The 16,367-nt window shown below is 46.1% G+C and overlaps 4 protein-coding genes across 4 annotated transcripts; 3 read left to right on the forward strand and 1 right to left on the reverse strand.

Moving 5' to 3' along the window:
• Window positions 1–388: 388 nt before the first annotated feature.
• On the reverse strand, window positions 389–1,555 carry PG986_002791 (uncharacterized protein; the record flags this gene model as incomplete). The annotated part of the gene is made up of 2 exons (XM_066839013.1): window positions 389–917; window positions 978–1,555. 2 exons carry the CDS (start codon window positions 1,553–1,555, stop codon window positions 389–391), a joined length of 1,107 nt encoding a protein of 368 aa, XP_066704077.1.
• A 776-nt stretch (window positions 1,556–2,331) lies between these two features.
• Window positions 2,332–5,776, forward strand: PG986_002792 (uncharacterized protein; the record flags this gene model as incomplete). Its single annotated transcript, XM_066839014.1, has 3 exons — window positions 2,332–2,840; window positions 2,899–3,734; window positions 3,801–5,776. 3 exons carry the CDS (start codon window positions 2,332–2,334, stop codon window positions 5,774–5,776), a joined length of 3,321 nt encoding a protein of 1,106 aa, XP_066704078.1.
• Window positions 5,777–6,522: 746 nt separating this feature from the next.
• Window positions 6,523–7,557, forward strand: PG986_002793 (Clavaminate synthase-like protein; the record flags this gene model as incomplete). The annotated part of the gene is made up of 2 exons (XM_066839015.1): window positions 6,523–6,831; window positions 6,916–7,557. 2 exons carry the CDS (start codon window positions 6,523–6,525, stop codon window positions 7,555–7,557), a joined length of 951 nt encoding a protein of 316 aa, XP_066704079.1.
• Window positions 7,558–8,114: 557 nt separating this feature from the next.
• Window positions 8,115–8,441, forward strand: PG986_002794 (uncharacterized protein; the record flags this gene model as incomplete). Its single annotated transcript, XM_066839016.1, has 1 exon — window positions 8,115–8,441. One exon carries the CDS (start codon window positions 8,115–8,117, stop codon window positions 8,439–8,441), a length of 327 nt encoding a protein of 108 aa, XP_066704080.1.
• Between the last annotated feature and the right edge of the window lie 7,926 nt (window positions 8,442–16,367).

The raw sequence follows: 16,367 nt of genomic DNA on the forward strand, positions 1-16,367 counted from the left end.
TGGCGGTGTCTGATTCATGGACAAGCATCCCGTTTCCTGTTCCTGATGCGTCCACCGGGTTTGCTCCAATCCCAATCCAGCTGGCCGAAACGACAAAGGGGTCTAGACTCCAAGTCCACTTGCAATCCAAGTACGACAATGGACCCTGGATAACGGTACCCACCGCCTGTCAGTCAGTTTGCCATTGTGTTGGGTAAATCGGATTAGTCAACACTTCTCCAAATGTTGACTACACGTAATGCTAACGAACGGTGCTTGTTGGGCGTGAAAAGTCTCACTGCTTTGCATCCTGGGGTTAGAGCAACGCAAGACCTCTCGTGATGACGACTGTAATTGATTATATTGTTACTGAAACTATAGTATAACTGTATGGATAAAGCAAACCACCTCAAACCGAGTACACAAGCTTCTGGCCCGACATGGCCTGGGTCCGAATAATATTGATTCCATCCACCACGCCCTTCCAGCCGCCCGAAGAGGGCTTCACGGGGTGCGTGTTGATCAGCCCCCGGTCCAGCAGGCTCTGCACCGCCGCGAAGGCCTCGGCGCCGAACGCGCGGTCCTCGGGCCGGGCCTCGCGGCCGTACTCGCCGTCGAGGGCGACCTGGCGGCCGAAGATGGTGAGGACCATGACCCACGAGGGCGCGACGGTCAGGGCGCGCGTGGCCGCGACGGACTCGCGGTACGGCTCGAGGGCGACGTAGCGGCCGCCGGCGCGGCCCATGGCCGCGTAGCAGAGGTGCGTCGTGTCGGCCTGCGAGACGCAGTCGAAGCTGTAGGCCAGCTCGTTGCCCGTGTAGGCCTTGATGTCGGCCGCGCAGTCCGGGCTGCGGTAGTCGAACACCTTCTCGGCGCCGAACCGGTAGACGAGGTCGAAGCTGCCGGGCGAGGCGGTCGCGATGGGCCGCAGGCCAGCCCTAGTTCGCCGAGATGGGTCAGTACGGTAAGGGAGGAGAGAGAACGTGAGCAAGCCTTACAGCTTAAGCAACTGGATGGCACGAGTTCCCGTGGCGGTGGCGCCACCAGCCACCAGCACGAATTCCCGACCGGCCTTGTCCTCCTCCTTGGCGGGCTCGCCAGCCTTCAGTTGGTCCAGGGTCGCAGGCACGCCCAACTCCTTGAACAGACTGAGAGACGCCGTGGCCACACCCGTGCCGAAACTGGCGCCCTCTTCGAAAGACATCGTATCCGGGATCTTGAGAAGCAGGTCGGCGCTGCCACCAACATACTCCGCGAAAGCACCGACATCAGGGAGAAGCTTGTTCATGCCGTGGACCAGGCCGGCCACGCGGTCGCCAATGGCCAGCTTACCGGCCTTGATGGCATCCTCGCCCAGGGCCACGACGGTGCCGGCGTAGTCGTATCCGATAATGGCGCCGGCGGCCGCGCTGTAATCCAGCATCTTGGCATCGGCGGGGTTGATGGCAACGGTGGCGGTCTTGACGATGGCCATGTCGGGCCCGAGCTGCGGCAAGGGCACGTCATACTTGATCTCGAGCTGGCCAGGCCCGGTCGCCACGATGGCGGTTTGCGTTTGCGGCAATGTCGAAGTCATCTTGCTGGCGGTCTGAAGTTACAACGTGAAGCTGTTGAAGGCAACCAAGTAACCGAGTGGCGAGTGTCAAATGGGCGAGTTGATATTAATTAGCAGCGGGCATGGTGAAATCCAAGCCCGATCGCGACCGTCGCACCCCGAGATCCCCTGCATGTATAGGCGAGCTGCAGGAACGCCTGTACGGGGAAATACTGCGAGCCGGACTGAACCGCCGCTCACGATTCGGTTCCAGTTCGTCGGTCCTGCGACTGACTAAGGTTCAATCCGCAAGGGAGTGGATCGGGCCTTTTCTAGGGCATGAAAACCGCCGAATCAGAACGCCGAAACCTCGGCCAAATGATCAGCAACCACCGCGGAGTTCCGAGATAATATCCCGAAAAAGACAAATCAACATGACCATGTCGACTTGCAATCGGACGATAGCGTAAGTTTTCCCGTAAAACAATAGAACGATAGTTGAACGGGCAATATGTGATGGCATTGCAGAACCTCGTGTCGGATAGTGCCGGTTGTGGGGATTAGCGATGATTCCGCCATTATATCCCTACGTATGTACATGCACTTAGACTTACCTTGCCATTCAGACCTTTGTTGCATCTTGGGGCAACTCGACCCGCTCAGCCGAGAATCAAGTGAAGCACATATGTCTTGACCCTACCAGTATACAACCAGCCCTTATTATTCTGGTACTTCTATGGGCGCAGGTGCGAAGAGCGTCATCGTCGTCCCAATCAGTCCTACCCCAGACTTTTGTTGAATAAATCCCTTCGCCTACAATGGCGGCCGTCACAGCAGCAGGTTGCCCTGCTGAGTCGTTCGGAGACGCGGGCACGGCCGAGTGCCCAGCAGCCACGACAACTCTTACCCTCGACGAGTTGGCGGAGAAGCAAAATGACAATGAGACAATCGATGAGTCCAAACTGCTGCCCATTCCGAAGCCGCCTCATCAGCACCTCTTCGGTCTCCTGGGCCACTTGTCCGATCTGGACCGCACCCTGCCGGCCCGGTCCTACTGGAAATACATGAACGAATATGCCCCTATCTTTCAGCTGGATTTGGGGATGACGTACCCGCGCGTCTTCGTGGGCAGCCGGGAGCTGGTTAACGAGATGGCTGACGATACCCGCTTCGTCAAGTTCACTCACAGGCTCCATCAGGAGATGAGGGCAGTCTTCGGCGATGGTTTGTTCTCGGCCGAGTCGACCGATCCGGCTTGGTGGAAGGCTCATCGCCTCCTTGTGCCGGCCTTGGGTCCCGTTGGATTGAGTAAGATGTTCAATGACATGTGAGCCATTCCGATACCCATCGAGGTCGATGCGAACTATTAGCTAATAGTGCAACAGGCAGGATATTGCTTCTCAATTGGTGTTAAAATGGGATCGCTTCGGTTCAAGCCGGGAGATTGAGCTCATTGACGACATGGCCCGTCTCACGTTTGATACCATCGGCCTTTGTGCTTATGGTTTCCGTTTTAACGAGTTTTACAACGAGGAAACGCATCCCCTCGAGCGGCAGTTGAAGGCCGCCATTGTCGAGTCCGGCCGGCGCGCCAACCGTCCTGACGTGATGAACCAGTACTACTACTACAAGGACGAGGAGCAGCGCCAGGCCAACATCGTGGAGATCCGGCGGCTGTGCAAGGAGATCATCCAGGAGCGCATCGACAACCCGCGGCCAGACGCCAACGACCTGCTCAACGTCATGATCCACGGCGTCGACAAGGTCTCGGGCGAGAAGATGGGCCTCGAGAATGTCATCTACCAGATCCCGACCCTGCTGGGCGGCGGGTACGAGACGACGAGCGCGACCCTGTCGTTCCTCTGGTATTTCCTGTGCAAGAACCCCCACGCCATGCGCAAGGCCCGCGAGGAGGTGGACGAGATCGTCGGCGATGGGGTACTGGCCTACGACATGCTCCGGAAGCTGAAGTACCTGGATGCGTGCATGAAGGAGACGCTGCGTATGCAACACCCCGTCACCCTCTTCACCAGGTTCTCCACCCGTGATACCGTTCTCGGGGGCAAGTACTTCATTCACAAGGGTCAGATGGTCTCGGGCATCTGGAGGCATTTCCATCGTGATCCCAAAACCTGGGGAGATGATGCCGACAGTTTCCGACCGGAGCGCATGCTTGACGCGGAATTTTCCAAGATGCCTCCAAATGCGTGGAAGCCGGCAAGTAACAATAAGAGAAAGATTGTGTACGCTAGGGAGTAAGAAACCGCTGACCAAAAACAGTTCGGAGACGGTCTGCGTGCGTGCATTGGGCGTGGATTTGCCGAACAGGAGATGCTCATCTGCATGGCCATGGTCCTGCAAAAGTTCGACATGGAATTGGTCAACCCGGACTACGAGTTGGAACTTACTGGCCAGATGGGTGTGAAGCCCATCGACCTCAAAGTCCGTGTTACGCGCCGGCCCGGCCGCGACCTCACGACTGGAATCCCCGGAGGCGTACGGGCTGGTCAATCAACGTCGACTGCAGCCCAACCTCAACCCATCCAAGGCCAGGTCAGTGGCGCCAGTTCAAACACAAACTTGAAGAAAGTCGCCGTACTCTTCGGCGGAAACCAGGGCACTTGCGAAAGCCTCGTCCAGTCCTTCGCGGCCAACGCGCCCAACTTCGGCCTGGAAGTCGCCAGCATCCAGGACATGGACTCGGCCATCGAGAACGTGCCGACGGACAAGCCCACCATCATCGTGACCCCGTCCTACGAGGGCCGCCCGGCCGACAACGCGGCCCAGTTCGTGGCGTGGATCGAGAAGATGGCCGCGGCGGGCTCGAAGCTGCCGAAGGGCTTCAAGTTCGCCGTCTTCGGCGTCGGCAACAGCGACTGGGTCCACACCTTCCACCGGGTCCCGAAGCTGGTGGACGAGAAGCTCGCCGAGATTGGGGGCGAGCGCATCATCGAGGCCGGCTTCACCAACGTGAAGCGCGACACGGTCGGGCCGTGGGACGCGTGGACCGAGAAGCTGTGCCTTGCTCTCGCCGGTGGCAGCGGCGCCAAGAAGGCGCTCAAGGATACGGTCGGCGTTGATGTGCAGATTGAGGACGGCATCCTCAACCTCCCGGAACATGTCCTCGAGGGCGGTAGGATGACGGTTGGTGTCGTGACGGCGAACCGCGAGCTGGCGGACGACTCGATGGGCGCCGCGAAGCGCCATGTCGAGATCCGGCTCCCGCCCGGCCACAAGTACGTGTCCGGTGACTACTTGGTCGTGCAGGGCCGTAACCCTGACGAGATCGTGTCGCGCGTGATGAAGCGCTTCGGCATCAAGGCCGGAGATGTCATGCGCATCCCCTCCAGCAAGAAAAGCTTCCTACCTACGCAGCCCACCGTGGTCCAGGAGTTCCTGCGGAGGAACGTCGAGCTGGCCGTGCGCATCACCAAGAGGCAGCTGGTCATCCTCGCCTCGTTTGCGCCCGACAAGAGTGTCGAGAGAACGCGTCTGGACAAGATGCAGGACGACGCCAACTATCAGAGTCTTCTGGACAAGCGGTACTCCATCATCGATGTGCTCGAGGAGGTGCCCGAGCTGGATCTGCCTTTTGGAGCCTTCCTCGACATGCTCCAGTGCTTGACGCCGCGTACCTACTCGATCGCCTCATCGCCCGTGGACCCCCAAAGTCGCTCGAAGGAGGATGGAGCGCCGGTCGTGGCGTTGACCTTTGACGTCTTCGACGCCCCCCGCCATCAACGGACACGGTCAGTTCCGCGGCGTCGTGAGCTCCTTCCTGGCCGATCTGCCAGTCGGCGGCCAGCTCCCCTGTCTGCTGCGCCAGCCCAAGCTCGCCTTCCGGCTGCCCGCCAACCCGGCGACGCCCATTATCATGCTGGCGGCGGGCAGTGGTATCGCGCCGATGCGGGCTTTTATTCAGGAGCGCGCCGCTCTACAGCAGGAAGGCACCAAGCTGGGGCCCGCCCTGCTCTACTTCGGCTGCCGGCATCCCGACAAGGACTACCTGTACCGGACGGAGCTGGAGGCCTGGCAGGCGGCCGGGGTCGTCGAGGTCATCCCCTGCTTCTCGCGCCCCGGCGACGGGACCGCGGGCTGCCATGTGCCGAACGCACTATGGGCCGACTGCGAGCGCGTCTGGAAGCTCTTCCGCGAGGAGAGGGCCCGGGTGTACGTATGCGGCAGTGCGGCGAGGCTGGGCATGAGCTCGGCCGAGACGTGGAGGCGGATCTGGAGGAAGGAGACGGGCAAGAGCGAGATTGAGGCGCTCGAGTGGCTGGAGCAGATGCGGAATGAGCACAGATATACGAGTGATGTTTATTGATTTCGCTGCGACTTCTTTATGTATTACAATAATTGACTTCTTGAAATTATCTCTTATCGCCTGCAATTTTTGCCGATTTCGTGAAGTTACAACCGTTGAATTTCACGAACTTTGGCATCCCTCCCCTCCCAAGACACCTTGAGCTAAACACAGCCATAATTTTGACCAAGCTCACTCTGAAGCAAAGGTTCGGCGCTGTTGACTGCCGCCGGTGGATAACTTCTTCAGGTTTGATTCTCGCAGTTAATTATAATCACCGAGGGTAGGTTCCGTTCCGACAGGCTTACGGTGGTTTTACTTTTTGAACAACACATGATGCCACAGATGGCATTAAACTTCGACGTATATTAATATCTCATTCCACCTCTGACGATATTGGCAAGCAGCTTGAGGGAGATTCCAGCCTCGACAAACCCAATGCAGCATCATATCATGATTGGCTGATTAAAGTCGCCGATATGGGGCACAGGAAGCCGCCGAAACCCTGGACCTGGTCAGGCTTGTGTCTCGGCCGGATGGGCCCCTGTATTGAATTGTTCTCGGGCCTCGTCTTCAGTCCGAAAAAGGACATACGATAAACTCAATCAATGAAATATTACAGATTATAATAAGACTGTCAATCCAGAAGGCTCAAATCGTAGTACCCGCCATCATCCATACCATAATAATCGCAGTCACATCCACAATGCCTGGCAACATCGAACTCCCCCTCGTGGACCTGGGTCCTTATCTCAACCCCAAGAACCCAGGCGATAAGGAGGCCGTCATTCAGCACGTCAAAGACGCCTGCGCCGAATTCGGCTTCTTTCAGGTGAAAAACCATGGCGTCGCCATGTCGGCACAAAAGGGGCTTCTCGAGAGCATAGACAAGTTTTTCAGTAAGCCCAAGGAGGAGAAGGTCAAGCTCTCCTTCCTCAACAGCCCCGGCCGAAGGGGATACGAGGCTTCCGGCATGTCGCTACGCGACGGTGATGCCTTGCCTGACTCCAAAGAGGTGTGTTCAGCTACTTACGTGCTCCACTTAACCCCCTTAACGGCTTGGACGGGCTAAGCTGACTGAGTACAACAATAAAAAAAGGCCTTTTACATTGGCCGTGAGGACCCCGTGGTTGAGCCCCCGGGATTCTACTGCCCCAACGCCTGGCCCGACATGCCCGAGGAGGACTTCCACGGGCCGGTCTGGCACTACTACCAGGAGACGTCGAAGCTGGGCTCCCTGATCTGGGAGATCCTGCTGCAGGGTCTGGGCCACTCGCCCAGCCTCATGGGCGAGTTCGCCAAGCGGCCCATCATCCAGATGAAGATGATCCGGTACCCGCCCTCGACGCGGACGCTGGAGGGTCAGTTTGGCGTGGGCGCGCACACCGACTTCGGCGGCGTGACGGTGCTGCTGCAGCAGCCCGGGCGCGAGGGGCTCGAGGTCTGGGTGGAGCAGGAGCAGGCCTGGCTGCCGGTGCCCTCGATCGAGGACGTCTACATCATCAACTGCGGCGACATGGTGGCGCAGTGGTCGGGCGGCCAGTACCGCAGCGCCTCGCACCGCGTCATCAACAAGGACGACCACGAGCGCCTCTCGTGCGCCACCTTCTGGCACGGCGACGCCGGCGCCACCAACCCGCTTAACCCGGACGACCCCAACCGGAGCACCGTCGCGCAGCTGCTGGTTAAGCGGTTCGGGAATCAGTTCTCGCTGAAGAAGGAGATTTTCGAGAAGGCTTGATCAATTGGGGCCATGATGAAGTTCACAACAGGGTGGAGATACTCGACTTCGGAATCCTAGATGCACTAGGGTCGCGGACACGCTACGGCGCGAAACAGAATGGATTATGGTTGTCCAATATATGATGCTAATGGGAAATTATCCTGACTGTTTACGTGACCATTGACGTTACCGTTTTTATGACCGCTCTTGTGACAGTGATTGTGTGCCTGAAGATAGAACGTCCTAACAGGTAAGGCATGAGCTTGGTTCCATTGGTGCAAACCCGAAACTGGGACGTAAGTTATGCCATCCGGACTAGGGACTCGGATTGCCTGTTAAGTCCCAAAAGACGTGCCTGGATTGCGAGTATTGTCACAATCAAAAATTCTTTAGACAGGCCAATACCCCGAAACTCTCGTGCTCTATCAACTTGCCAGGACCTTCACCACTCTACGTATCCTCGCCACCTCCAAACTTCCAACTACGGCACCTTTCTGAACGTGCGTACTATTTCCAAGCGTTCAACAAGGAAATCTTGAATACTCACAATATTCAACAGGCAAGAAAGCAACAAGATGGACGCCGCCCAAGAGGAAAACGTCGTTCGCTTGGTGATCACATACTTGCGCAACAGCGGGTCTACAAGGACGCCGGAAGAGCCTGAGAAAGACATCAAGACGGGCATCGTGGACCCCGACGACACCTCACAGTCGACTGGCGAGGACCTCACCCTCTCCGGCCTTAATTACGTCGCCGTCTGCATGATGTTTGTCCAAGAGAGACATCATGCCAACCACACCTTTGACAACAAGTTCGTCATCGACTTCATCAAGCCCAAGCTATGGGCCCAGCAGCCGTTGCAAATCCCTGGCGACGAGTTCACCTTGGTCGGCTTTTGGTGAACATTCCGTCACGGTCCCGGCCGTTCGGCGATTCGGCCGCCTTTGATCCAACGTCATCCACCAGCAGCTTTCTGGCCACGATCCGCTTGCCATGTAAGACAAGCACAAGGAATTAGACGAAGTCACACCAAATACTTTGGACGGGGCGAGGCGATGAAGAACGCCAGAGACGCCCGGCGTCATGTTCAAGGCTGCTGGGCAAGGCCGAAAACCACGTGAAACCCCATTCAGATTCCTGATACGCAGCGTGATATGATACAGAGACTTCTTTCGTAACTTGGCATTTGAATGAACGCATGAATTTGCTTTTAATGTCCTGTAACATTTTCTACATCATCGAATCCAACAACTTAGACCAGTGATTTCCCGAGCATACCTGGGCATTAGATCGCCTGAGACCATAAGGATCGTGTCATATCTCCTCGTGTGGACCCTTGCGTTCACGGATGGCGAAGGCGGCTCAGCGGCACATTGGCGCACACCAGGTAAGTTGGCCCGCGAGGTGAGGGCGTTCCTACCTCGGAGCCTGCGGGGCTATCATTGCCCTGTCGCAACAGGCACTTCCTTACAGGCATGACATCTCCCATGTAACTGCGAGGTGATTAATGCCACCAGCAGGAGTGCTGGGAGAAATAAATCCCTCTGAAGCTTGGCCTCCGTCTCGTTATGCGTACACGCGTCGCGGTGACCCACGGTAACCTCTCTTTCACTACCAGCTGGAGTCGTCCACTTGCAGTGCAGCAATAGTGAGATAGATCTGGCCATACCCTTATCGTGGATTGGGCTATATCACATTTGTTCCCACGCTGTCAACCTGGGTCTTGGCTCCAGGGTTCCCATTACTCTCTTTGAGCTATGATTGAACAAGGGTAGGTCTCATAATCAAAGGTCATGGCCATTTCTTGAGCCTGATGCAGTCTTTGACTAGGGAGGGAAGGTTGCAATCAATTGGTGTAACCAAGATTGATTCGCGTTTCGAGGTCCTACCCACCCTACCCTTTGTTGGCTAGGACCTGAGTGCAAGTTGGAAGCTCTCGGGGTTTCAATATCAAACGCTATAGCTTTTTCATTGGCCTCATAGGTCTGCATGAACCAAAGTTATGTAATGACGTGTTCAGAGCTATGTGTTAGCTGCTACGGCGCACCTTGGAACAGGCTTTTGGTGGCTTTGCTAACCAGAGTGGGGCAAGGGCATGCGAGAGATGGCCCGAGCGCCACCTGACTTTTCCCCACCTATTTAGATAAGGAAATCGTCCCGGCAAGGCTGGACCTTTTCCTTTTTTCCTTATCTTTTTCGGTTTTCCATAATAAAATAATAACCTGTAGCCTTGCCTCCCGAATTACTGTAATTGTAATATTACCGAAAAAGATTTAATTTACTAAGCTTGGGAAGGCTTTACGAATATCCTACCCTTTTAGAAATTAAAACCTAGATTAATCTCGATTAAATAAAGTAATTAATTAAAATAACCGCCGGTTTAAAAAAGCGCGATACGCGCGTAAAATAAGCTCGTAAGTTAGTACGTTTTAATATCGACGATATTAACCGCTTTTCGTAAGTTTAAAAAAACGTGCCGCGCGAAACTTTTTATTAACTAAACGCGTATCTTTCGTTTATTTTAACGTAAACCCGATAAACGTAAATAACTAAAACGTTATTACTAAACGCGAAAGCGAAAACTTACTATTTAATATTAAAAGCGACCTAAAATAAGAAATTACCGCCCCCGAATTATTTTATTAATTATATTAAATCGAAACTAAACCTAAATTACGAGCGTTTTTCCTTCCCGATAATTTTTTTAACGTTATAAATAAAAATATCGAAAAAAGATTAAACGATTAATTATTATATACAGTTTTTATTATAATACTTCCGCGATGTTTTTCGTAGCTTTTACCGAGACCGCGAAAACTTAATAGTTTAGGCGCGAAGGCTTACTTATTAAAAAATATTTCGATAAAATATATAAAGAAAACCCGACCGCTATTTAAAAAGAGTTTAAACTACGAACCTTCTTTATAATAAACTTTAAAAATTAAGCCTTTAATTTAATAAAGATTTCTAAGAACCTTAATATTAATTTAAAAGAGAACTATATATAAACTACCGTTTTCGGCGAAAAAGACTTAAATAATAACGCTAATTAAAAAGATAGTTAAAATAAAAGACTAAATAAAAACGGTAAGCTTACTAAGAAAGAGAAAGACTTTATACTAATCGTCGAAAAAAAACGAGGAAATCCAGCAATTAAATTAATATATTATTAATTTTTTAATTCGAATCCGAAGAGTTTCGGTTTAAATAAAAAGGACGACCCGTATCGACGTTACGTCGCTTAGTAGCTTTAAACGAAGCATTAAAATATTTAACCCCCCTTTATTTATTAATAAAAAAGACTTTAAAGTTAAATTCGATTACTAATTTATAACCCTAACGTAATCCACGGTCGAATTAAACACACGGTCGAATTAAACACTCGAAATCGTATAAAAAAACCGTCCGTGCGTAACCGTGCATTTCAATGAATTTTTATTTAAATTAAACCGGGGTTTAAAATTTATATTCGATATAAAATATATAATAATATACGATTTTTATTCTTTTTTTTTAATATATTTAAGCTTATAAACTAAAATACGGTAAAATAACCCCTGTAAATTTAAATATTTAAAATTTATTTTTAAATAAAATAATTATAAAAAGTTTAAAAATATAATATTATTATATGCTTTATAAAAAGTTTAATTTTTAAAACCCGGTTTAATTTAAATAAAGGTTCATTAAAATGCACGGTTACGCACGGACGGTTTTTTTATACGATTTCGAGTGTTTAATTCGACCGTGTATTTAATTCGACCGTGGATTACGTTAAAAAGTAAATTAAAAACGAATATTAACCACTACCCTACTAATAAAAATAAGTATACCTATATTATTAGCTGGGTTAGCGGTAAAGCCGCTAAAAACTTGCACCTTTTCGTTATTAACGAGTAGAATAACCCCTTAATTAAGATTTTTAAAGACCTCTTAGATTATTTATACGAATAATACTATAACCTTAACGCTCACGAGAAGGCCCGTAAAGCCTTTTAAAACTTAACTATAAAACCTAGTAATAGCTTTTAAACCTTCCAACTCGAGTTCGTTAAGCTAACCGGATACGTCCGCGTTAAAAAAACGACTATAAACGGGAGCTTAACGATAAATTACCCGCTTAATTAAATAAAAAAATAATTATCGACTATTATAATAATAATATTTCGTTTAATAAATTCTATTCTATTATTTTCCGATATAACTATTAATAAAATCGTAATTACGTTTAACGTAACGGCGTAAAAAAAAAGAATAACGTTAGAACCACCGGAAAAAATACTAGACAAAATACTGCCCTTAAAACTAGTTCCGCCGGTGGCTCCGCTGTCGGATCGTTTAAGTAAACCGATATTTCCCGTCGTATCCCTACCGTTAAAATAAAAGAGCTTTTAATTAAAGAAGTATACTTTAATTATAAAAAACCGGACATTTTTCCTGGAACTATCCTAATAAAAAAACCCTTAACTAGTAGCGTACTAAGCGAATTAACGGATTAATAACCTTAATAAAATATAATTTTACTAACCTTAAATCGACCGTTCCGTTTAGCTTTACCCGTTTAGAAAAAAACTCCGATAACTCGAAAAACTAAATACCTTAAAGAATTTTAACTCCCTCTTAGAGATATTATTTAAACTAAATATATAAAATATACTTTTTAATTTCTTATAAACCTGCCTTAAAAAAGACCCTTTTACCCTTATTTATATTATAACAAGCAATAAATTATTTATTACTACTATTAATACACTCACGAATATAAGAATTAATAGAAAGCTGTTTATAAACGTAAAATTAACCCGTAAAGTAATAAAGCGACTAAACCCTCGATAATTAATTAAGTTTTAACTTAAAATTATCGGAAGATACGACGGCAAGTTTTTTTAATTAATTAATATCGCCCTTTTTTTAAACTTTAAAACATAAGGATATAAAACACCTTTTATACCTTTTTTATAATCGATATAAAGCACGACTTTATTATTAAACGAAAATAGTTTAAAGAATACGACGTTATAGTAAATTATTAAAAGAAGCGGCTAGTCTTTTTAAAAAACTAATAAAAAGCTTAAACCCGAAATATCGATATTATAAAGGTAGGACAGTTTTTAAAGAAACCCGAGTATAATTAAAACGTTATTTAAAAACAAAGAAAAATATTTATTAAAAATAAACGAAGGCGGGATAAAGCTTTTTCTCCGAAGCCTTAACTTAATTACCGACAGCTTATTATAATAAATAAACCGGAAGCCCCGAGTAACAGCCCGTCCCTAGGTTAGCCTAGGGAACCGGAGGCAGTTCCTTAGGCCACTATAAAAGTAGTTCGACAGCGTATCGAATAGCTTACTAAGGAACAGAAAACGGACAGCTAAGGCTAAATAATAAAAGGATCGATACCACCCCGCTACGTTATATTAAAACCGCCTCCGAGGGACCGGTTTAAAAATCCCGAGATCTTTAAAATAAACCGTTAACTCGATAAATTACCACCCCCGCGCTTAATTAAAAGATTTTTATTTAAGAGGGGTTATCCTTTAAAAAACCCTCCTTACGGGCTAAAACGAAACGGCGTGGGATAATATAAATTAAGGCCTATTAAAATATAAACTTTAAACGTGGGCAGATTTTTTAGCGATATTAATTCCGACGTTATAAAAATCGTATATTTAAACGATATTAACCGAGTTATTAACTTTAAAAACGATTTTTTATTAAACAACGAAGAAACCCTAAAATAAAAAGTTAAAAAAGTTATACCCCTTAATTATTATAAATACTACGACGTTTTTAATAAAACTTAATTCGATATTATCGCGCCGTACCGGGGAAACGTAAGCGATTATTAAATAAACTTAGAAAAAAAAAGCCCCGAGGATTTAAAGTTTAGCCTATTTTATAAAATATCCCTCGAAGAATTTAAGATTTATAAAAAATACGTTATCGTCGCTTTAAAAAGGGTTTTATTATTAATAGTATTACTTCGTAGGTAACGCCTATTTTGTTTATACGAAAAACTAATAAAAAACTCCGTTTTTACGTTAATTATTATAAATTAAATATATTTACTAAAAAGGACCGGTATCCGCTGTTATTAATCAACGAAACCCTTGGCAAGATAATTAAGGTTAAAATATATACTAAGATCGATATCCGCTAAGTATTTTATAGGATTCGTATAAAACTTTAAAATTAAGATTTAACGATATTTCGAACTAAGTATAAATCTGTAACGAACGCTATCTGGGTTCCAAAGGAAACCTAGTAAGACGTACTGGGGTTTTATGTTTGGCAATACGAAAGAGTATCTGAACGTGCGATAGAAGTCCACTTTTATCGATATAATGTGTAATAGCCGTAGGAATAAAGATGACTGAGGTGCGTAGACTTAAGGGTATTTATAATAGGGTCGTTAAGGCTGTTTGCCTTACTAATGGGTTAAATTAATGCTTAGATTAATTACTGAAGTAGAAAGTGTTTATATAAAATACATAGGGAATATCTATCGTTATATATTCAACTTCTCCTTTACTAATCTCTCTAGATCTCGGGGATCTCGCAGCTCTCGCGAGATCCTGTCGAGCTGACTCTCTGGCTCTTGTCGCGATCCCGAGAGTCGTTGCGCGTATCTTATCTCTACGTGACCAGTGTTATCCTGCTATAGCTTGTCTTTCCCTAGCTGTTTAATTCGTGCTGTCCAACTCGTGCTGTCCAGTTCGTGCTGTCCAATTCGTGCTGTCTAATTCGTGGTGTTAGTTATCGTCGTAGTTAGCCTTGCTAACCAGTGGGGTCGTGATGACTAGTGGGGTTTCGCTGACTGGTGGGGCTTCGGATTACGCTGGGTCTTTGTGCAGAGGTTTCGGGGTATCGTAGGGCCGTGCCGTAGGGTGGGTTCTGGGCCGCATGGCTGGGCCAGGTCGTAACAAAATCCTTTAAATACTAAATTTTCCCTTTTAAATTTATTAATAACCCCGCAACGTTTTAACGGTTTATTAACGAGATTTTAATAAAGTATTTAAATTTATTTTATAGCGCTTATTTCGACGATATTTTAATTTACTCGGAAAGCGAGGAAAAGCACGTGGAATATATTAAAAAAGTGTTATAAAAATTAAAGGAAGTAAGCCTTTAAATTAATATAAAGAAATACGAATTTTACGTTATTAAAACTAAATACCTCGGCTTTATAATAAGTATAAACGGCGTAAAAGTCAACCCCGAAAAAATTAGGGCCGTTAAAGATTAGGACGCTTTTATTAATATTAAAACCGTTTAGTTTTTCCTTAGATTTTATAATTATTACCGACGTTTTATGTATAAATATAACCGTATCGCTAAGCCCTTAATAAACCTAACTAAAAAAAGTTTTATTTTCGCGTAAACCGACGAATATTAAAAAGTATTCGAAAACTTAAAAAAGTTATTCTTAAAGGCGCCCGTATTAGTACACTTTTTTTACGATAAAAAAACCCGAGTCGAAACCGATATATCGGATAATATCTTAACTAACGTTTTACTTTAAAAGGAGGGACTTAATAATAAATAGTATCCCGTATATTTTTACTCCGAAACGATATAAGGAGCCGAGTATAACTACTTTATTTAGAATAAAAAAATACTGGTAATAATAAAAGCGTTTAAATATTAAAAAGCGGAACTAATAAGATTATAATAATCTTAACTATTTCTCGTAATTATTAATTACGAAACATTTTAATATTTCGGCATTAAACGACTATTTAACGTAAAATGAACGGCTTAAACCGATATATTATTATAATATAATTTTATAATTACTTATAAGCCAAAGGGGGAAAACGTCCTCGTAACGCACTTTTTAGAAAAGCGGGTAATCTTAAAACTTAAAAAGATAGAAAAAACGCCTAACGAACTATAGCTTTATTTAAGCTAGCCTTTTTAAACGTTATTCAAGCTTTAAAAGAAGCGCGTTACCCGATTAAAAAAAAGCGAGTTCCTAATTATACTTAATCGAAAAGCCACCCGAACGCTTTAAATATAAACTTATCGATACCCTTTTATACGAAAATACTATATATCCGGGGTTAAAAATATATAAACAAAAAGCCTAAGAAAATAAAATATAAAAATAAACTATCAACGAACGGTTTATCCTATTCTAAAGCCGCCTTATTATGCTCGACGAAAGCGATTTTCGGACCTGTGTAATCGATAAGGTTTACTCTCGGACCTTTATAGTATACTTAGGAAGGAATAAAACTAAGCGGCTGGTATAAATAAAATATTAGTGGCCAAGACTAAGTAAAGATTACAATATATTTATAATTAATTATATAAAATATAAACCGAGTAAAGTTCCCCGCGATAAAATACTAAGCCTTTTATACTTATTATTAATTTTATTATAACTTTAGGACGCTATCGCGGTAAACTTTAAAATAATGTTTAAAAGTAAAAAAAGGAACGATAATATTATACTGGTAATCGATAAATTAGGGAAGCGAATATAGAGTATCGCTTATCGGATAACTATTACCGTAATCGAAATAGCCCGATTATATTACGAAAAACTATACTGGACGTATAGTTACTTTTTAATAATAATTTTAAACCGAGGACCGTAATTTACCTCTATTTTTATAAATAAAGTATTAAAAATCCTAGAAATTAAGTAGAAATTATCCTCGGTAGGTTATTTTTAAACGGCGAGATAAGCCGAGGTAGCGATTTAATATCTCAAGTAAAAACTATAAGTGTTTATTAATTATTTTTAAGATAATTAAAACGAAGCTTTACCGGTTATAAATACCGTTTAAGTTGCGTTACTTTAAAATTTAATAAGGTACTCC

This window comes from Apiospora aurea (genome assembly GCF_038362705.1).
Source record: "Apiospora aurea strain CBS 24483 chromosome Unknown utg000002l_segment0_segment0, whole genome shotgun sequence".
NCBI lineage: Eukaryota > Fungi > Ascomycota > Sordariomycetes > Amphisphaeriales > Apiosporaceae > Apiospora > Apiospora aurea.